Raw genomic sequence first — 22482 nt, forward strand, 5'->3', positions numbered from 1 at the left:
TGCTTGCCATGTATTTATCTCAAAGTTACTTCTAGTCTCTCCACCTGGGTTTCATTAATTACTCTATTAATTACTTTATAATCAACAAACATCTTCAAGAGCGGTTACATCAGAACAATCCTCAGTCAGACTCGGGTCCCAGACTGGCCCATTGTAAGCCTTCAGAATGGAAGATTTTCCTTCAGAAATCCCTTAACCACTCTGAAATGTTGTTTCATGCATTTATTCTCCCCATCTCAAACAAGGAAGAGGCAAACAGGGAAGAGTATGGAAGACTGTAGGATCATCAGGTTACTCCAACCCAAAATAGTAGCACGTGCACCAGGGAAATGAACTCAGTCACCACATCTATACTTGAGTTTATTAGCCAAGCTAGAAATATGGTTTCTGTTTTACAAACCACGCCTACTTCATGCTGTTTCATTACCTATACCAAATATTTTAGTATTTTCAATTTTTTTTATACTGGAGCATGCTTTTAGCAAACAAATTTAAGTTCCTTTTCCTTCTATTTTTAAATGTGTGTTTTCAAGGTTAGCTAGGTGTTTCAGTAATTTGGCACAAAAATTGCTTCAAAAATTCCTCATAGCCTTTTCATACAATTAAATTACAGATAATTAAAGCCAGCTCTGGGGTTGGTTTAACCAATGTGACTGTCAAAGCAATTCTTTGGGAAGAATGAAAGGAAGCTTTGGGAAATGATGAAAGGAAGCAGCTCCTACAGACTAAGGACTCTCCCTACATCAACTTCAGTATGTGGCAAATAATATTTTAAGCAAGCACTTGGTCTCCTACATTTAATTTCAAGTGTTAAATGCACCACACAGTTGTTCGTCACTGATGCACCTTTGACATGGCAGCCACAATCCCCTGCCTGACAAGGATGTGCTCCAAAGGACCACAACCATTTCCAAAGGAAGTTTTCTCCAGAAGAATTAATGCAGTGGCACCTGCAGAGCCTTACTCACACACAATTTAAATACACATACACACACACACATATACACATATGTCAGATGCAAAGGATGGAGAGGCAGAATCAGGGATACCCGGACTGCCAAGTACATGCTGGTTTTTCAGAATAGATCACCACTTTGAAAGACCTCACCCCTTTTTATTTTTAAGACTGAATGTTTGATCATGAACCCATCTTCCTGCCCTTCTCTGTTGACACATCTATGAAAGATGGCAACCATGAAAAGGTAAATGTCCTAAAAGAGGCAGCAGGAATGCTCAGAGAGATTTTTCACTGGAGACTCAATCAGCTGGAACCCTCTGACAGACCTGCCCTGACCCAAAGGCCTTCACTGAAGCTGATTCAGTTGGTTCTTTCACAGGAGCACTGTGCAATGTGTGTAATAATGTAATGAGTCTTTACCCACCTCTTCACCTTGTGCTGTTTGTGAGAAGCAGGACAGAACTCCACTGCTGAATTTTCCATTTCATAAGAAGGAATAAGAATCTCAAGCACAATTAAACCATTTTCACTGAACCAGACTGATTCAAGAATGTATCTGTAAGCTATAGAGAAACAAGAGAGAATCTACCCTGGCCAAAACCTTCTAGAATTACACCAGTAACTAATGTTAGGTGAAAAGACAAGAGATTGTACAAGCTTTAAGTAATGCTAAACAGCAATGTAAAAAGAATACAGAACTCAATTTTCATAAGAGAAAATTCAGCTTTTTTGAAAGGAAAAGAATAGCTGAAGCTGTTAATTCATCCTAGGAGGAAAAAACTCCAAAATTAAATTAAAGGTAGTTTGATATTCTTCTATATTTGCTGTATCATTAGTTGTTGGATCCAGTTGCTCAAACTCTATCAATAAAGGATTTACAGAAGTGTGTAGTGTTTCTTTTTATATATACACATACTCACATATATAAATACAAACTCAGCTGCTGAGACACCTGAAAACACCATAGAAGAACAGCAGCAGAAGACATCTGTTGCATTAACCAAAGCTGACTACAGAATCTACCTCCACCCATCTACAAATCTTTTGGTCTTAATACCTTTTATCATAAAGCAGGAGATTTGAAGGCATGACCATTTCTGCTCTGCCTACACTTGCCACTCAAACCTAGAAAACAGTAGGTAAAATATCCATATAAATGCCAGACACACACAAATCCAGCTAATATTCAGAATATCCACACAACTTGCATTTCAATTGTTGAAGGTTACAGCCATATCCACTAGGATATAGCTAATCTTTTATCACTATTGCACAAGCTGATTTATGTACAGTAAGATGATGCTTAAACTTGAGAATTCTTCCTTTGTTTCAGAAATATTTCAAGCACATTCATTGCACCTTCCACACAGAGCATCCAAGCCATATCTATATATATACATGCATGATTTGAGAGTTCTCAATTCCAAATCAATAGCACAATACCAACTTCAGCAGAGCCCAAGGTTGAGAAAATACACACAAGCACTGATCCTCTTACACACACTGCCACTGTTTGGATCCTCACCACAACCCTTCTATCTGCAGTTTCAACCACAAAGAGCCACCAGAGCCCTTTCCCACTGGGGAGCATCAAACATCTTCAGTGACAACGCAATCAATACAATTGCAACAACTCTTAAGGACACAGGAGAGCAAAAGGTACAAAATACCCAAAAAACCCAACTAACACTTTTACACCAGGTAAAACAGGTTTCAAATGCCAGAGGTCGTCATATTTCATTTTCATGTGGGTCTTCTTAGAAGACAACCTCTATACAACTACAATGTTTAAACAGAATAGCACCTGCCCATTTGACCAAGACAGAAGTTTAAAAAGTGGAAATTAAGGAAGTTTTTGATAAAGTGAATTTATCTTGAAATTGAAAGGATTTTTCAAAATACCACTTAAAAAAATGAAAGAAAGGTTAGCAGTGGGACCATTTTGGTCCCACTACGTCCAGCAGTCAACTCTGGACTGCATCTGTCAAAACCACCATAAAATAAAAAATAATATAATTTATAGAAGATACACATTATTAGTAAAAAAAATTTGCAAGACTAAGCAGTTTCACACTTGATAACTTAATTAACAGAAATAACAGTAATTTATGAAAAGAATCATCATCATTTAACCTGTAAAAGAAAATGCCACAGCACAAATACATATTCCAGCTGCTCAGGTAAGGCACACTTTTGTGCTGAGAAAAAAGATCTTTTGAAAGGTAAGAGTAACATGAACATTACATAAGTTTCACAGCATTTGACACTGCACTGCCCTGTTTGCCCATTTTTGGTTTTTTTCACCTCTGTTTTGCAAACAAGCAACATGATCCCCACAGATACATACATCATTGTCAAGTGTCTGCTAAAATGAAGACTTTCTATGTTGTATCCTGATCCAAAAGCAGATCAAGCAGCCTGATTAAAATGTTGAAGGATATCTAACCCCCAAAATATGTGATAATGATACAAATACACTTCTGTTCTTTCAGCCACACAAGTTTAAAATGCTAATTTAATTACAATGTAAGGCTGGCTGACTTTCTTAAACCAAAAAATTCTAGAGGTTTCCTGAGCAGGAAGACAGTTCAGTAACAAAATGTTAAATTGTGTTGGAGCAACCAGAGATTTGGAAGCCTTTGAGCTACTGTTCAGTTTGCAAAGCTGCTTTCAATGAAAAGTATTTGTACGCTAATCTCAGAAGCAATTTGGTCATGTCTGATTGCAGTAGAGAATGAGATGCATAGGATAAGAAAAAAGTTTACTTAAATTGATATATGAATTTTTTTGCAGTGATTAGATAATCATTTCCAGAATGTGTTGAGTTTCCAGCCATGTTTAATATGAAAACAAGGTCATATCTTTAACATTTCTTTTATAATGTATTTTGACTTCTCTTAATGCTTGCGATAAATTCCATTTCCAAAGCATGAGTGATTTTTATTAAATAACAAGGGTATTTCTACAGATCTGCTAGAAAATCTCAACAAAATGTGAACCAGATGCACAGGCTATTACAAATCCAGGTTATTTGAAATTGGCAAGTGTCTTACAGTGACATCCCAACCAGACATCGCTTACACTCGAGCACCAATCACTTTCTTAACAAAGGGAGAACGAGAAGAGTGATAACTATCACTGCAGAAAGGGAGCAGTGTGTAATTAAGCCACTGAACAAGAAGCAAATGAACGTGAAAAAGGCTGAACTGCAACAGTGCCACCTACAGTAAAGGACATTACTAGGCAAAAGAAATCAATCAGTGTTTAGTCACTGAAGTAACAAAATCAGAACTCAATAAACAAAATCTGATTTCAGCAAAAAACTGAGCTCTAACCATATCACGTACAACACAAGTTTACACTTCAAAAATGAGTCCCTGCTCAAGATGAGAGAGCATTTTCTTAAATACAAATGTCCTCAGCTTTCCTATTTAAAAGCCTACACAAAATACAAATGAAATGGTAACGTATTTCTGAAGCGCTAATTCCTCATTTACTTTTTCTAAAACATAAAAGAGCTGGACAGGCCAAGAGCAGCTGGAGCCTTACCTTGCATTCCACCACACTCTGATCTGACTCACACGTGACATAGATCTCATCCACTGCCCTCCGGAGGTTGTCAAACAGAAATGCCCAGTAGCGAGCGCGCAGATCCACCTTTCGCGGCTGCCTGCTTTTTGTTGGGCTTTTGTCAAAGCTTTTGTCTCCAGCTCCTGCTGCTGATAATTTACACTCCAAGGCAGTGTTCTGGAAACAAGAAGGTACAAGGGGGTAGGAGAACAATAAACAGAAGTATGGTAAGGAGTTGGGTTCCTGTGCAACACACCTTTTATCAGCACACTGAAACACCTGTAAACAAGAACTTCTTCACTGAAGACAGCTACATCATTGCACTGACTTGAGTTTTCTAACACACGCTTTCTTAAATACACAGCACTCAAGTTCAACACATTCTGGTTCTTCGACGGTTCCAGTATTTGCAGTCCTCAACAGCACGAGACCCTGCCTCTCAGCACACTGGAAAGAGACATCTTCTAATTACAGTAATTTCAAGATTATAAGCCGCACTGAGTATAAGCCGCACTTCCGGGTGTCAGCAACTTTTCGTTCTTTGTCCATACATAAGCTGCACCTGATTATAAGCCGCACGTTACAATCCAGAGTGTGATAAAAGGTATCTGTTCTATCACCATCTGTTGAGGGTGGGGGCAGTGATCCTTATCTCTGTGGGAGATATTCTGCTAATGGGCCATCCACTGAAACCAGGTGGGGCATTGTTCTTTATCTTTTCACACCCCATCCTTCCTCCAGGGAGTCATTGTCTGCTAATGGCCATTGAGTCCCACTGCGGGACTGATAAAATTACTGCATCCCATTGGAAGTTGCTCCAGCCAGGGGGAAGAGCCCAACATTTCTTACCAAAATAAAAACAGAGGTTTTGGGACACTAAGGGAGCTCCTTTCTCCACTGGACTCCAGAGGAAAACCAGATTTCTCCGCATCACCACTGGACTTTTAGAGGGAAACTGCACCTTGTACAGGAGCACTACTCCAACTGAGCCACATCTGTCACCGCAAGAGGATTGCAACCACCATTTAATGGGACTGCTGCCAACACCCTGCCTGATGGGGTGTCAGGTTGTACTCTTTGTCAGAGTTTGGGGTTTGTTTCTTTGTAGTACTGTATTTCTATTTTAATTTCCCTAGAAAAGAACTGTTATTCCTAATTCCCATATTTTTGCCTGAAAGCTCCTTGATTTCAAAATCATAACAATTTGGAGGGAGGGGGTTTACATTCTCCATTTCAAAGACAAGTTCCTGCCTTTCTCAGCAGACATCTGTCCTCCAAACTAAAACAGCAACTTTTTGTTCTTTGTCCGTATATAAGCTGCACCTGATTATAAGCGGCACTTTGGGTTTGGACCAAAATTTTAGTCAAAATGATGCAGCTTATAATCGTGAAATTACTGTACATATCCTGGATTACTTATTCTAACAGGTATGTATATCCAGAGGTGAAAATAGCATTCTGTTAATAAACATACCAGCAATACTCCACCACAGGGATGTTCTATTACCAAGACATTACATATGACATGATTGTTTTTAAACCCTCATGCTAATGTGTTAATTCTGGTGAAATGCTGATGTGGCTCACCCTAAAAACAGATTTAACTGTCATGATTTGCTGCACAGGCGCAGGGACAGCCAACACTGCCCTCATTAAAGCTGAAATTCTTTCCCACAGAAGAAAGCAAACTGTAAAATGCTGCTACCAAAGCTTGTGCATTCCACAACCAGTGAACAAGCACCCCAGTAAACAGCAAGTGACACCCCAACTGTGTGCTACTTTGTGATGGAGATATTAGTCTTAGTTACCTGTTAAGGTAGCCTGGTTTGGGTTGGCTTTTTTCATTCAAGTATTTAATAGCACCTTTAATGTAGTTTTGATGCACTGGGCTACTCAGGCATGTACCTCCACACATCAATTCTTACTGGAGTACTCTTGCAGGGATTAATGTAAAATCCCATTCTAAATGCTCTATTTTGGTGATTGAATAAGAACAATCAAAACCAACACCACACATGACAGTACACAGTGTTTATAACCAGAATATCTAATCACTAATTAGAAACAGTGTAATTTTCAAAACAATTGCCTGGGACTCCTGCCTTTTTGTACCACAAATTCCACTTTGCCCTTCAGGAGGGAGGCACAGTGCTGTCAGAATGGTTATGCTCTACCTGTGTTTGTGGTGAGATGCTAATTTTTCTGCAGGAAGCAGAAGAATGGGTACCTGATTTACTACAATCACACCAACATCTCTGCTACCCTTACATATATCTCCAAGTGCTCCAAGTGTACTCCAGATGAACCCCAGTTAATGTATGCACGAGAGTCATGCTCAGAAAGATGCATGGCATAAACAACCAAGGAACAGCAATTTCAGAAGGGTTTCATATTTTTTCTTCCATTACATAAGTCACCTCTTAACAAACTGCTGGGAGAAAAGATACTCCTAGGCTGAGGCCTTGTGTAAAAACATTTAAAGCAAAGTTTACAAACTGGCTAATTTATAGCTCCTTGAAACTACAGTTTATAGTGTCAAAAGCACAACTATAGAACCATAAATAGCTACATGAAAATAACAGTGCTACCTGTTGCTGCCTGTATTTATAAAATGTGACCTCAGGAAAGTGATCACGTTTAGTCATTGAGATAGTACTGTTGGTATAAAGGATCAGTTCTTTTGGAATGGGAAACATGCGTAACTTCTACTATTAGAAAGATACATTTTCAAACCTATCTTTAAAAGACAATGACATGGAATATGTTTTGATATTTAGCAATAAATATCCATCTGCTGTATTTGGCATCTGTTTATCTTCCTCTTATATGTCAGTCATATTTTAATGAGGAAAACACCATGTGTAGGTTCTGTAAGTCACAGCAGTTCCATCATCATGCTGTGACTTTCAGAGTCTCAGCAAAACCTAAGCAACATTTACAGCTACCAGTGCTCCAGCAGAACACCTGTGAAAGGATAAAACTCTCTAACCTACCTGATTTCTTGTAAACACCATTGCACAAAGTGTGATTATTTGTTATTAGTGTTATTGCTAAAGTGTGATCTTTGTTATTAGAAAAAATATTTTAACTTGCAGCAATAGCTCAAACCTTTAACTGCAGAAGATGCAAAGCTTATGTAACTTTGAATTTAACAGACATGGGAATATCCCTTCATATATCACAAGTAACCCAGCATGGATGAGGAAAGCAACATTAAAACTCAATCTCTCTTGGGGTATTTTGGTTTTTTTTTCCCTAATAGTTTCAGTAACTTGCCTTGGACTTGTGGAAAGTATGCAATGTATATTTATACTCTTGGGATGCCAAAATTTATTGAATGTGTATTTGTCAGCACCCTACTGAAAGGAAGATGAGCTTGGTAAGATCATATGAAACAGCTCCTGTAAGTTTATTTTCTCGAGATTAGTGGCCCACTTATATGTAAAGGAAAATTAAAAGTGAAAGCTCAACAAAACTAAGCCAAAAAAGCCACCAATTACAGCAGTATCCAGTGTCTGAAAAGCAGCTGAAAAAGAGGCATTGAATGCCAAATTGAGATGCCAAGATGCACAGACACTCAGCAGTGTTCTGCCCTTCACAGAAGCCACCAGGAATGCACTGTGAGGACAAAAGCTTCAGTACAGAAATCCCACACTAAGCAGCAGCCAAGGGTTCTCCTAAAAACTCATCATCCCTGGTCAGACAGAACCCAAACTGCACACTGCTCTGCTGGGCAAAACCCTGCCAGGGAGCCCCAGTGAGACAGAACCCAAACTGCACACTGCTCTGCAGGGCAAACCCTGCCAGGGAGCCCCAGCTGCAGCACTGCCACTCCAGAACCAGCACACAGCATGTGTGTAATGCAGCAGTTTGTGAGGAGAGCACAGAGGGTAACAGCTGCCAAACTCAACTGGCAATGTAACATGGCTGCATTTAAGAGATGCAAATACATCTCCATGGAAGCAGAACATCTTCTTTTTTCAAAAAATAACATCTTCCATATGCTTTATTACCACATTCTGACAGGCTGCCTCAAAACATTAAATGGCTAAAGCTGTACTAATGGCTAAATCCATAAATCAAAGAAAAATAGCGGTTAAAAATATGAAACATGAGGAAAGATTGAGGTATTACTTTATTAATATAATAAAGGTTGTCATTCACAGGGAGAAAAAAAAAATGAATAAAAATAGCAATGGTTTCTTCTTTACAACTGTCATTCAAACTTGCTTTCCAGTCCTGACTCTTAGAAATTTTATTCACCTGGACTTTTTTCCAAATTAAGATATACTAACTTGAGCCAGTAACATGTGAGGTCAAGAATTTCCTTTAATTAGAAACTGGGAAAAAAGGCAGCCCTTGTATAAGCAGCATACTTATAGGAGACTCTTCCTATATCATTTTATTGAACAGCACTTGCCTTAAAATAACTTTAATGCCAATAAGTCATGTGTGCAGAGGCTGGGATGTGCCAAAAGGAAAGGCTGAGGAAGATAACCTAAATTCTGAGTACTTGACTTCGAAACTCATATGCTTTAAAAATACAATGTACACACAGTTTTAGAGAAGTATTAATCAGCCAACAATATATTAGTGATCTCACAGAAAAACAGTGTTATGTCACCAATTTTGTGTCACAATAAAAAATGAGCAGATACCTGTTTTGCAGTCTTGTGTGTTCCTTGAGTCACCCGTTTTGTTTTTCCACCAGACTGCCATTTCGATTTTCCTGTGGGAGAAGCAACTGTTTTAATCAACAATAATGATTTTAATTAAATAGAGCACTCTAAAATGCACATATCTCATCTTGCAATGTACTGAGAGGAGCACAATTTCTGAGTTAAGAGGTTTGGCAAATTTTATATTCAAAATATAAATTCCACCGTTTAGTATGTGGATAATGCCAGGAAACACTGGAAAATGAAAAAAAATACAAGAAAGGCAAGACATACAGACTTCATTAAACAAAGCTAAGCTTTGAGTTCTCAGTGCCTCTAAAATAATATCATTACAATCTACATGTCAAATATGATACTCATTTTCTATATATATTTTAACAAGTCTGCTTCTGAATGAGTGCTCAATCAGCTATTACAGAATTAAAACAAGAAATATTTTTGGTAGGAAAACCAAATGTAATTATTTAGTTCTTCTGGAATTGTTCTGCCAAGAGAGATGGGAAAAAACAGAAGTTAGGTCAGGATTTAGTTCCTCAACAGTCAGACAGCCAAAGGAAGAGAGAAAAATATTAGTTTCAGGAAAGGGAATGAAATTTTGAAGTCAGAGGACAAAGTCTAACAAATCCTCTGGAAAGGAGATATGATGAAATAAAATTCAATGAAAAAAAAATCCAGAAATTTGGAAATGGAGTGACTACAATGAAATGGACTGAGATGACAAGAGGGGCAGTGAAATAAACCAAAACTTGCTAAAACTACTCCAAATAAAATCCCGAAATCATGGAAGAAAGTAAAAAAAAAAAAAGGAACGTAGAGAAGATGCTAAAGAAATGAAATAGTTAGAAAAATAAAGGGAAAATTCCAAAACCAAGTGAAAACACAAGAAGTGAATGGGATGACAAGAAGTGCAGGGAAATGGACTGAAGCTTGCCCAAATAATGCTCATTGAAATCGCAAGATTTCATTCCCTTTCCTGAAAACAAAACACAAGTCAGTGTCCTTAAAACCTGAAATCCCTTCTCAAACGTACATGTCTTCTCCACTGCTTATGCAAAGTGACTTTAGCAACTGTGCTTCCAAAATCAGTTTAAATTCCCCCAGTCAGAAGGGGTGATTCCACATGTCAGTGCTGCAGTGGTGGCAATTAACCGATTCAGAGTTACCTTTGCATAGAAAAATCTGTGTTAGCCTAGACCAACCAGATCTGTTTGCACTTAATCTTTGAGATTTGCTATGGGGTAATGTAAAAAACAATTATTCCTCCAAGTATCTAAACTTGCACAACACAAAAATTATAGGATCCAATTACCAAAAATGTAAGCAAGCTAAGACAAAACAGTAACTATGGCCAGAGTTTTCTCCAGCACAGATTATATCCAAAGAGAAGTTTCAAGATTATTTAGCTGGATGAAGCCAAGCAAATCCACGCATTAGTTGAATACAGTCCTCCCTAGACCATGGAGATCATTCTTGAATTTCAGAATTGTCCAGTTGAGTTTTCAAAAGTTCTGAGGCCAAATTCCCAAATGCAGCCCAGCTGTTTAACATTGCTCTGGTTATGTAAAGCAGCTGCAAACCTGTCTTAATCAAGCAGTTGTACAGCTGCTTTGCACAGCTGGTTTGGATCACTGGCTATTCCAGGCAACAAGGCTTTTAATTTAAAACAAATTAAAAATTATTTGCTTGATAATTCATTTTTTAACTGCTACATTAGCCAAATATACAGGTATAAACTAATATATTTAACTCAATTAAGCAGCATTCAGGGGGAAAAAAAAATCATTCAGCTACTGCATCCATAAAACCTTCCTTATTACTAAAAAGCTTGAACTGGGAAATGGTTCCATGGCAGACTTCTGATAACAGAAATATTTCAATCACCCAAGTGTCTCTTCTGATGTGATTTACATTTTGCAAAGATGAAGTTTTGAAGGCAATGGCATACAGGACTTGGACAGTGAAAAGGTTTGCCACAAATATGGGTACACTAAAATTAAAAATGTGCAGAGGCACACATCAAGTTGCAGACTCTAGATTCTATAAAATCCAGAATAACAATCCATCATCTAAGATCTGTGAAAAGTTTGAACAAGTCCTTTCTAAAGAGAAATGCAAATTTCCAGACACTTCCTATATGGAGCAGACATTTAGATGCAAATAGCAGGTTTTACAAACTTTATATAGTGTGGGACAAGGACTAGCTTTTTCTTGAGGTGCATTTCAGCAGCAGCCACATTTTCAACTTTCTTATTCCTTTCCTTGCAATAACGGCTCTGGTAATTAGAAGATAATTTCTGCTTGTCCCTCTATACTCCCAAGCAGTGGCAGCACTGTTCAGTGGCAGTTTGTGTGTTCAGGGTGACTGGTGTGTGACAACACCATGCTGGCATTGCTGAGAGATGCACAGACTTCAGTGACACCTGAAGGCCACCCCCTGCTTGCAATTGTAAGCAGAAAACAATTGTGACCCAAGAAGATCATCTCCTTCAGCTATTCAGTTGCCTATGTGAAATGCATGAAGTATTAAAGTTTTGCAGCATTGGAGAAGCTACAGCCATATTTTACACTGGAAGTCCATTTCCTCCCTGTGTGGTGTTAAATATGAAGCACACAGGGTTTATGATTTGTGAAGCCTTCCTGTCCAAGAAGCTGAGGTGCCAAAACCTGCCAAAAACCCCCAACGATAACCTATTTTCAAAAGCTATCTTTTACCTAACAACCATCCCACTCATCTCTCTCTTTTGCATGGTTTTACTGGTATGGGAAAGTGGGAATTGCCTTTACATTTAGTAGTTAATTGCAGCCTTCATTTCTGTCCTGGCCATGGACACAACTGGACGTGTTGTTTTAATGTCTTTGACACTGTTCATCATCCCACCCTCGGCACAAAAGATAATTTTCAACTGAGGAAGCACATTGAAGATTCTAATCCTATTATAAACCGCATCTTCTTACAAGTTTGTAGAGCAGCAGTAGATGGTGTTGTTCTAACTGTACAAAACTAATGATCTGGAGAAATGGCTGCCTTCAAGTATGGATATAACCAAACTCCTTCATGTTTTCCCACCTCCAGTCTGAATTACAGCAATGTATTTTGCACAAAACGACTTTTATAAATTACTGTCAGTGTCATCCATACTGGCCCTGTATTCACCTACCTGCCCTAGAGTGGATTCCCATTCATCCCAGTAAAATTCAAGGTTTGAAACTTCTGAGCCCTAAAGAAAGCCCTTCCCTTCACACGACATCCTGCCAGTTCCCATGATACCTGTGCTACAAGGGCTCACACACAGTGAGTGCAGCCAGGACTCTCACATTCCTCACATGGCCAAACAGAGCCAAATTTAATGACTTTGATCACATCCCACAACACCTATTTTCTGCAGCAAGCTCTTACTAAAACAGTGGAATATGCTGCAGGCTTCCCAGAGCGTGCCAGGTACCTTTCAACCAATAAAATAGGTTTTCCTTACCCTGAAATGCTAAATCTGCAAATGAATTGTCTATGGCAAGAGCCCAGGTGATTTTAAACAAATAGGAAATAAGAAGGGAGCAGTCACAAATACAAGATTTTCCAATTTTTTGACACATTTCAAAGTTCCAAAGGTGTCTATTAACATTTAAATGTCAAACCTCTGCCATTTTTAAACTATTGCTAAAGTAATACCTATGATTTTGTAATAAAATTTGTGGGTGGTTGCTTACCTGCATTCAGTGCCTCCAATTTCATTCTAAGTATGTGAAATAATTACGGAAAAAAAAGGGAAAATTTCTGAAACCCTCCCTTGGAACAATCACAGCTTTCCAAGGTGGGCAAAAGCAAGGTGACTGCAATTGGTGACTGATGGCTGCAGGTTTGGAATGCAAATTCCATTCTGGAGACAAAATACCAGAACAGTAAATTTGTCACAGTTTGAAGAGTCAGGCTCCTAAGACACCAAGTTACAGTGTTGATTAGCTTATCCAATAGAATCTGCTGGGTACTACTGAATTCTGTGAAGGAGAATTTGAATTTCAGTGGCTGAGAACTGTTAACAGTCACTGTCTCTTCTAGACCACTATCACCCCACCTGGGATTTTGTCATGGCACTGATCTGCATTCATAATTGGAATTTCAGATCTGACATAACTGGAGTGCACACTGCTCTAAAACACACAACAGACCTATCATCTGCCATTCCAGAAATCTCCTTCATTTTTAAGGAAGCACTGCTGACTGGCAGGAACTATGTACAGTAAATTCACGAATACAAGCCGCACTGAGTATAAGCTGCATCACCGGGTGTTGGCAAACATTTTGTTTTTTGTCCACAAATAAGCCTCACCTGAGTATAAGCCGCTGTTGTTCGCAGCAAGGACTCACGTGCAACAAAGTTGCCAAATAGTAACAGAACGGTGGCAGGGCGGGGTTTACTGGCTCGGCTTGGGCCATGAGGGATCGGGGCTGCCAACAGGGCATGGTGGCCCAGCTCAGCGGCGCCACTCGGCAGGACCGCTCGGGGCCGGCCACCGCCACCGCTGGGCTTGGTCACCCCGGCCCGGCACTGCCCTGTGGCGGCAGGGGGGGCACAGAGCCCGCCGGCACCTGCGGCAGTGATGGGAGCCGGGGATGGAGCCTGCCTGCTCCTGCGGCGTGCGGGGATGGGAGCCCCCCGAGCCGCAGGGCCAAGCAGGAGAGAGCCCCTGCTTCCCCCGAGCCGCGGGGTCAGCAGGAGAGAGCTGCCCCTGCGTCCCCCAAGCCGCGGGGCCAGCAGGAGAGAGCTGCCCCGCCTTCCCCACCCCCTGTGCTGCCTGCACAGAGCAGCTCCACCCGCCGCGCAACAGAGTAACCAATTTGTAACAACTGCGTAAATGCAGGTTTTTACTGGCAGGAGCTCGACTTTGCAGTTTGCACTGACTTGGTTTGCACTCCCAGGGTTGAAAATGTCAGAAAATTATTCACATATTGGCCGCACCTGAATATTAGCCGCATTTCCAGTATGGGAGCAAAATTTTGGTCAAAACAGTGTGGCTTGTATTCGTGAAATTACTGTATTTACAGAATGGAATCAGAAGGTTTTGATTTCTCTTTTATCTATGTATGCTACATAGAATACACAAACCTTTCAGAGCAAGAGGAAAAAATGGGAAGAACACAAGCACATAATTTTTAAAAGGAATAGAAAAAGGTAAAAAATGGAAAAGGTGAATTCAGCATTTTAATTAATCAACCCTCACTACCCCTAGTAATAAAAATTACTCATACCTTCACTGTGTCTGGGAAAAAAATCACATGAACAACAGTATATAATTTAAAATGTTAAATCACACACTGGTACTGCCAAATCAATACCTCCAAATATTATGAGCAGAAAAAACTGCCCAAAGAGAAAATTCTGCTCAATACAGAAGAGTGGTAGAATTGGCTCAGGCACCCTGAACCTTTGGTCTGATTTACACAGCCTCTAATCCATAATATTGCTGTACCATCCCTTAGGGACACAGTACATCCAGAAGGATCAGCATAAAATGAACCAGAGCTCAGTGACACCAACATAAACACCCTGCATGCCAGGCAAGGGTCAAGAGATAAAGGATCTGGCTCTGCCAGGCTTTCACTAACCACAAGTTCCTTTTCACAGGGAAATTTTCCATCAGGCAATAATTACCAGATCCTTTGCATTGCACAAAAAGGCCAGTCTATAATTTAATTTTAAGAAATTTTAACAAGAAAGCACCACTGACAAAATTTTAAAATTACAATGGTGCTAATACAACCAAAAGAAGGAAATTAATACAGCTACTTGGATTTCAATTACTGTACACAACTACTATTTAATGAAAGCTAAAAACTCACTTTTACATTCATTTATCATGGTTTAGCAGAAATTGTTGGAGCAAACGTTCATCTACAACTCGCCAGTCATTTTTAAGGAAAAAAAAGTCTTAAAGTTTCTAAAATAACACTACAAGCAAGGTAGCAATAACAAATAACAGACTCTACCCAGAAAGTGAATCAATCCATGAGCTGCTCAAAAATACTTCTAGAAATGCACTGCATGTTCCTTTACCACACACACATTCACATCACTACCTTCACCAGAAGTGTAACTTGGAACCTGGAAATACTTTGGGCCCCAATTCTGTTCTGCTTAAAGACAGTTTAAACTTTGCATCGGACAGAGAGTGAATTATCTTGCAACTAAAGACATCACATTTCTTAGAAATATCTTCTACTGGCAGAATCACAGAACAGCTGAGGTTGGAAGGAACCTCCAGGCTGCCCAGAGCATCTCCAAGGAAGATGAAGCCCATAATTTTTCAAGGCAACTGGTTCCGATGTTCAAGCACCTTCACAGCATAAAAAAAAAAATCACTTTTAGACACTCAAAAGCTGCAGCACCTGGGCAGGGACATGCAGTTACAAAAATATTTGAGATGAAGTTCTCAAAAACATCATTCAGACATCTGGAACAGCTTGAGTAGGATAAAAATAAAAGTCAATTCCTGGCTCCTTTAGTCATCATACCACAAGAAAGAATTACAACAGTAACAAAACTGTTCTGAGGACTCGCATTATGGAAAGCTGTCCCCACATATCCCCTTCTTTAGAGAGTCTTCACTGGTATTTGCCAAAGCTGAAGTGATCCCAAAAAAACCTTCCAAATTTCTTTGTTTTAGAAAACAGAGGAATTTGTTAGATTGTTCTAAGTCATCCCCACAATTCTGAATTCCCCATTTACAAGAGATCACTTCAGGACAACATCATTGTGTTACACAACTATCCTGATAATATCAGCAGAAGAAAAGTCTTAGATGTTAAGTGCAGACAAATTAGAAGTTTTTAATCTGTCACTGGAAAGTTTTATAAAGTGATCTGCCAACTGTAAGGCACATTTTTGAAAAAAAATCATACTATGCATGCTAAACAGAACATCCCTAAATAGAGAAATTCTGTGCATGGAAAATATTTCCAGATGGGCAACTCCAGCTGCCAGAGGAATGGAAGTGCAAAGGTTGAACTGTTAAACGCATACCATCATCTTCCTTGTTTTCCAGGGGGACACTCCATGCAATCAGGTTCCTTGCTGTCCGTCCCTCTTCTGCCACTATTTTCCTCACTTTGTCATGGCTGTTGGAGCGTTGGAAAGAAGCCTGGGAACAAGAAATACATGCATGGGCACACCAGAAAGAAAAATCTTTAGTTTCACATGTTAATTTGACCCAGTATGTGGTTACACCATCCAAAGTGGGGTGCACAAGTGCTGAATTTTCCTCAAATATCTGAAGCAGGTGTATGCATCCATTTTCATCCCCACCTTTCTGCACAGAAGCAGATTCATTCATCAGTATGTCATGGGAGTAACTGGCCAGCCCTCAATATGGGTACATTTAGACCACATCGCTTCTATTTAATTGCTTGTCAAAGCTGCTGGAGCATCACAGCAGACTTCACAAATGTTTTAAATACTCTGTGTCAATTAGAACTAATTATACAAGCTAAAGGTAGCATGGAACCAAAATATATGTGTTGGCTGGAGAAAGGCATGAGCTGTATGGGAACCATCTGAAACATGGATAAAAGCCCAGCTGAACCTAGAGAATATTTCCTGGCAGCTGTGATGGGCTGTCACTACAAAGATGCAACCACACAAAGACAGAATTAGAGACACTGGGGATGTACCTCATTTACCTAATAAACATAGTTCTTTGCACTTGTAAAATGCACCATCACAAGATATTTGAAACCAAATACATTAAGAAGTATTTGTATCAACTGACAGAAGTCAATCAGATAAAATCTTGCCTCTTCTACAGTGCAGCAAAGTTCACCCTCAGGAAATATTTTGCAACAAAACCAAACTGGTACAGTGATGATAAACTTACGTACTGTGATAGCACAGAACTGTTGACCATGTTAGCTTTAAACACTGGAAAACTTAATCACAAAGAAGTTAAATAAACCTAAGTATTATCTGAGGCACAAACAGACTGATTTTCTACAGGACTAATCAGAAGGTACATTTTTCCTCTTTTCATTCTCACCATCATATGGCTCAAGCCTGCAACCACTTCTTTAGAAAGAAAATAAAATTACACTAAAAACAAATATTGAAGATGAGTGGTTAGAATTTATTAAGGCAGCAGGAAACACAAACAAGAAACTCCTTTTACTTTAATGCTCATCTAATAGTTTTAGCTTGTGTTTCTCTCATCCAAATGTCTTCAGTTGCCTGTTTGGAAGTCACAGTGTGCCATCTAGTGCTTCACAGACCTGCCCAGAGACACGAGCAGGCAACACAACACAAGAAAAAACAGCACTGCTGTATCTGTGAAGTTTTGGGAAATAGAGCAAATTACATACATTACATGCATGTAAAACTGAAGAAATACTCACATTTATTCTACCATAAAATTCCCTTTGGAAGGTTCTTCTCTACAGTGTCAATGAATAACACTTACTAAGCTCCTAGAATCAAAACTTTCATTGGAGGTACAAACAAACTGATTCATGAATGAATCCCAACATGAAAAATTAGTTTTTCTTGCTGTTGAGTAAGTACTCTACCATCTAGTGTTATAGCTACTGAATGTCTTACCATCATGTTATAGCCTTCCTCTGCATCAACAGGTTCACTTATTACATTTTTGGACGACCCCATTGAGTTTTCATACCTGTGTCAAAATAAATGCAATTAATTATTTTACCTTAAACCACTTATAAAAACTACTTTCAGCTTGTTGGCATCATTTAGGTCATAGACATCAGATGAACATAGTAAGGTTGTCAGAAGATAATTTTATTTGCATTGTTTGCATTGCTCCTTATTAAAAACAGCCAAAAGCCCAAGAAGAAAAGAGAGTGAGACTACAGGATAATTTAATTTTATATGTTTAGACAGTAAATGGTACAAACCCTATCAAAACTTTCAAACTTATCATTTCATGGACTGCTCTAGAATAGCGATGCAAGCAAAATAATCTTTCCTGTGACAGAGAACTGGGAAAGTTGGTTATCAGTTCAAAAAGAAAAATTAATCAGAGATGCACTAACAGTCAGCATCAGCTAATTACTGATGAAGCAAAATAAAACTGAAACTTCTGTTCTCATTTAACTGTAAGATGTTGAAGGCACCTGTACAAGTCAGCTCTTACAAAGTGAATATTTTATACAGCTCTAACACAGAACCATTGCCACAAATAAACAAAGTACACAGGAGTAAGCATTCATAGGTTTATCAAGAATTTCCAGGAACAGTGTTAACAACTCTGAAATGAAGTCAAACCCTTGGCTTCAAGGTTGATAAATTCTAAACAGCTGCTGATTTGAGTGCAGACAGTCTCATCTGACTCGTCAGAAGAATCAGATGCTAAATGGAAATTAAAGACACTTCTAAATTATCCAAAATTAGGTAAAAAACAAGATTGACCTTTAACCAGATCCAAAGTCAGATTTTGCTGGCCTTTGCCATGAATGACACTGCTTTAAGCAGGCTGTCCACCTGTTCTCTCATTACATAAATGGCTGAATTTTCTAAAAGGATATAGCCCACTCTGTGTCAACAAGCCCTCAGGTGTCTGTATGCCTTAAGACAATCTACTAAACAAACCAAAATGTTCTGCAGTTGGATGAAGGAAGTTGAGTTTTTCAAACAAATATTGCAATTCTGCATCACTTCAGCCATCAGAACAGAGCCACCACTGAGTCTTTAAACACTGAAATATCTTAGAAAATATCTTTTGTACACCAAGCTGACTTGATTGTAAAGGAGGGATAATAAAAGCTCATTAAACTGACATATGTATTTGAGGAGAAAACATGATGACCCACGTATTTCCCCAGTAGTGCAGTGCACTTGGAAATAATGCAGAAACAAGAATCTCTCTTTAGAGAACTGCACAGAGAAGACAGACCCTGAGTACAGTGCGAGACCTTCAGTGCTGTCAGCCGTGATTTTCTCTCTGACAGCAAAGGAAGATGACGGGTTTATACTAGGAACGACATCAGTAGTTTCTAAGATGTAAATAGTCATACACCATGTGGCATTTTACACGAGTTCACAGTGAGTTCGCCCTCAGCACGGGTGCCTCTCCCCCTACACACAACTCCCAGTCTGGACGGGTGGGCCTGCACAGCCTGAAGGACCAGCGGGGTCACAAGCACCGGGATCCCCTCAGGCCGAGCCCGAGCCTCCCACCGGCACTGCGGGAACGGCGGTAGGGGCTGCCTCAGACGGACAGCCCGCTTCCCCCTCACGGCACGGCCCGACCCACACCCACCGCTCCCGGTCGCCTGTAGCAACCAGGCTGTCCCTGCCCCGTCTCGCTGGGCCGTGTGGCGGAGCAGCCCGTCGGGGCAGCGCCCGGAGCTGCGGGGCTGAGGGGGGGTGAGGCTGGCCCGCCGCCATCTTGCCCGCGCCTGCCGCGCGCTGCCCCGCTCGCGCCGGGCCCGCGCGCCGGCCACTCACGCTCTCCGCCGCGCCGCGCCGTCCCGCCCGCGCGCGTCCCGCCGCGCTGACGTCATCGCACCCCGCCGGCCCCGCCCGCCCGCCGCGTCGGCCCCGCCCGCCCGGCCCGCGCATGCGTCGCTCCCGCTGCCCTCACCTCACCTCCACCATCCCCACACCTTCCACCCGCCCCGCCTCGGCTCGTGCCCGGCTCCCGCCGCTGAGGCGCTGCCCTCACCTCACCTTCACTATCCCCATACCTTCCACCCGCCCGCCTCGGCTCGTGCCCGGCTCCCGCCGCTGAGGCGCTGCCCTCACCTCACCTTCACCATCCCCACACCTTCCACCCGCCCCGCCCCGCCTCGGCTCATGCCCTGCTCCCGCCTCAGCGGCGCTGCCCTCACCTCACCTTCACCATCCCCACACCCTCCACCCGCCCCGCCTCGGCTCATGCCCGGCTCCCGCCGCTGAGGCGCTGCCCTCAGTTCGCCCGCGCCTCGCCCCAGCCTGCGGGGAGCGCTGAGGCGATTGCCGCGGCCCCTCGGGCAGGGCCAGCTCGCGGGTCCCCACAGCCCCTAAGGAAAGGCTGGGGCGCGGTCACAGAACCAATTCGGTTGGAAAAGGCCTCTGAAATCGTCAAGTCCCACCTATGACCTAACACCACCTTGTCACCTAGACTACAGCACCAAGTGCCATGTCTAGTCTTTCCTTAAACGCCTCCAGGGACAATGACTCCACCACCTCCCTGGGCAGCCTATTCCAATGTCTAATTACTGTTTCTGTGAAGAAATTCCTCCAGATGTCCAACCCAAATCTCCCCTGGTGCAGTTTGAGGCCGTTCCCTCTCATCCTATCAGCATTGCTTGGGAGTAAAGACCAACCCTTACCTCCTGTCGGTAAGTTGTGGAGAGTGAGACGGTCCCCCTGAGCCTTCTTTCCTCCAGGCTGAGCCCATGCAGCTCCCTCGGCTGCTCCTGGTGCTCCAGACCCTTCCCCAGCTCTGTTCCCTCCTCTGGACACACTCCAGCCCTCTCCCTTGTTGTGAGGGGCCCAAATCTGCCCCCAGGATTTGAGCTGTGGCCTCAGCAGCGCCCAGCACACACAGATGGTCACTGCCCTGGTCCTGCTGCCACCCCATTGCTGGTCCAGCCCAGGTGTCATCGGCCTTGCTGCCTACCTGGGCTCAGCTGCTGTCAGCCTGCTGTGGCTTCCTGTGCCAGTGTGATCACTGAGGTCATGGCAGTCAGCCCCTCAGCAGCCAGCCCTTCCCCACTGCTGGGAGCTGGGAAAAAGGGAACAGTCAATAACTGTGTGCAACACGTGAGGTGTAGGTATAATACAGGCACCTAATCCTGGGGTCTAACACTGAGGTGTGATTTGGGCTGCTGCATCCAGTCTGCCCACCATATCTGGGGACAGGTGGGGCTTGTGAAGAGGCCAGCCTTCCTCACGGGGTCTGAGGCCTGAGAAATGTGATTTGTGGGAAAACACAGGACAAGTGGACTCTGTTAAGCCAAAAGAAGACAAAAGGGAATGTGATAGGAGTGTTCAAGCATGATGTGAATAATCCCTCTTCCTCGGTGTGACAGGAACAGCGAGAAGAAAGGGACCTAAATGATCACCTGGACAGCTCAGGTTGTCATGTCTGAAACATTAAGAGTCCTGCAAGGATGGGAATAGATGGCTTGGGAGATCACACACACTTCAGTTAGATCTGCAGCACTGACAACCTCTCTCAGAAATGATCCATCACTCATCTGTGGTTCCGAGCAGAGAGCTGAGCCATGAAGGTCCCATCCAAATCCCTCACACTGCCATCCTTTGATAATGCATTTGTTTATTATTTATCAGTCAGTGTTCCCACAGCTGTCTCCTCAGTGTGTGGCTGAGATGAGTGCCCTGAGACTGTGTCACATCAAATCCTGCTGTTCTGGTTTGATGCCAAATCAGACACAGCATCAGAAGAATCTCCTTTTATAATCTATTTCCTCAGATATTAATAGCTGCACAAAATGCAAAGAACAAGAAAAACAGCTCAGTAATGTCTGGAGAGTATAAAATACTTTCTGCAAAGTCTTATGAAACAGAACACTCAAGAAGTCATATTTGGGTACTACGAAAGCAAATACCTGTCACTTTGAAATCCAAACACGGAGTGTTTACATAAGATGATCTTTATAAATAAATTGCTGCTCAGTTTTTTCCCTTAAATCTATGTGCCAAAATCAACATTTTTTGTGATGGAAAAAGGAAGGATAATCTTTGCACGCTGGTCTTAGATAAACTGTCTCATATGCAGCTTAAAATGTTGACACGTGATAACAAAAAAATAAGGGAAATATGTCAAAATTATCTAAATAAAGCTACTGTCAATCCATTTATCTGACAGTGTATAAATGACATGCATTAGAATAATTAAGGCTTATTCAAGTCAGGCAGTGATTTATAAAACTGAAATATAGAAATGTCAAAAACTTACAGTGAACACCAGATGGATAACTTGACTTGTTAGAAATAACTGTTCAGGAACTGGTGTTTGTGCTGGACAACTGTTCTCATGCTGATGGTCCAACAGACCCCATTCACACTTGCAGATCTTGCAGAAAAAAGTTGTGTTGAGCACGACCTTCTAACATTCATTTTTTGTTACCAAAAGAATGGCTCCAAATAGATTTGTGACACACTGCATGTGATTTGGCTTGAGGGAAGGGCAGATTTTCCAGAAAAGTCGGGAAGTTCACTACATTTTACATAGCATGATTTGTATTCTGATTTAAAAATAGCTTCACTGATACTCCCTCTTACAACAGTGACGCATTTGCTATGCACGTGGTTAAAATAATGGAGG

General features: G+C 41.4%; 1 protein-coding gene across 2 annotated transcripts in view; it reads right to left on the reverse strand.

Annotated features, from left to right (window-relative positions):
* SCAPER (S-phase cyclin A associated protein in the ER) overlaps positions 1-19700 on the reverse strand; it is a 140084-nt gene extending 120384 nt beyond the window's left edge. Inside the window, exons 1-5 of one of the 2 annotated variants that reach the window (XM_033070745.1) lie at positions 19656-19700; positions 17787-17862; positions 16224-16341; positions 9187-9257; positions 4508-4705 (exon numbers count right to left, since the gene is read on the reverse strand). In XM_033070745.1, coding sequence (XP_032926636.1) covers positions 4508-4705; positions 9187-9257; positions 16224-16341; positions 17787-17849 — 450 coding nt within the window. In that variant the 5' untranslated portion in view covers positions 17850-17862; positions 19656-19700. Of the gene's footprint in view, positions 1-4507; positions 4706-9186; positions 9258-16223; positions 16342-17786; positions 17863-19467; positions 19487-19655 lie in introns of those variants that run through there. The other variant, XM_033070746.1, reaches the window with a different exon arrangement.
* Between the last annotated feature and the right edge of the window lie 2782 nt (positions 19701-22482).

Source organism: Catharus ustulatus, chromosome 12 (genome assembly GCF_009819885.2).
Source record: "Catharus ustulatus isolate bCatUst1 chromosome 12, bCatUst1.pri.v2, whole genome shotgun sequence".
In the NCBI taxonomy this organism is placed as follows: Eukaryota; Metazoa; Chordata; class Aves; order Passeriformes; family Turdidae; genus Catharus; species Catharus ustulatus.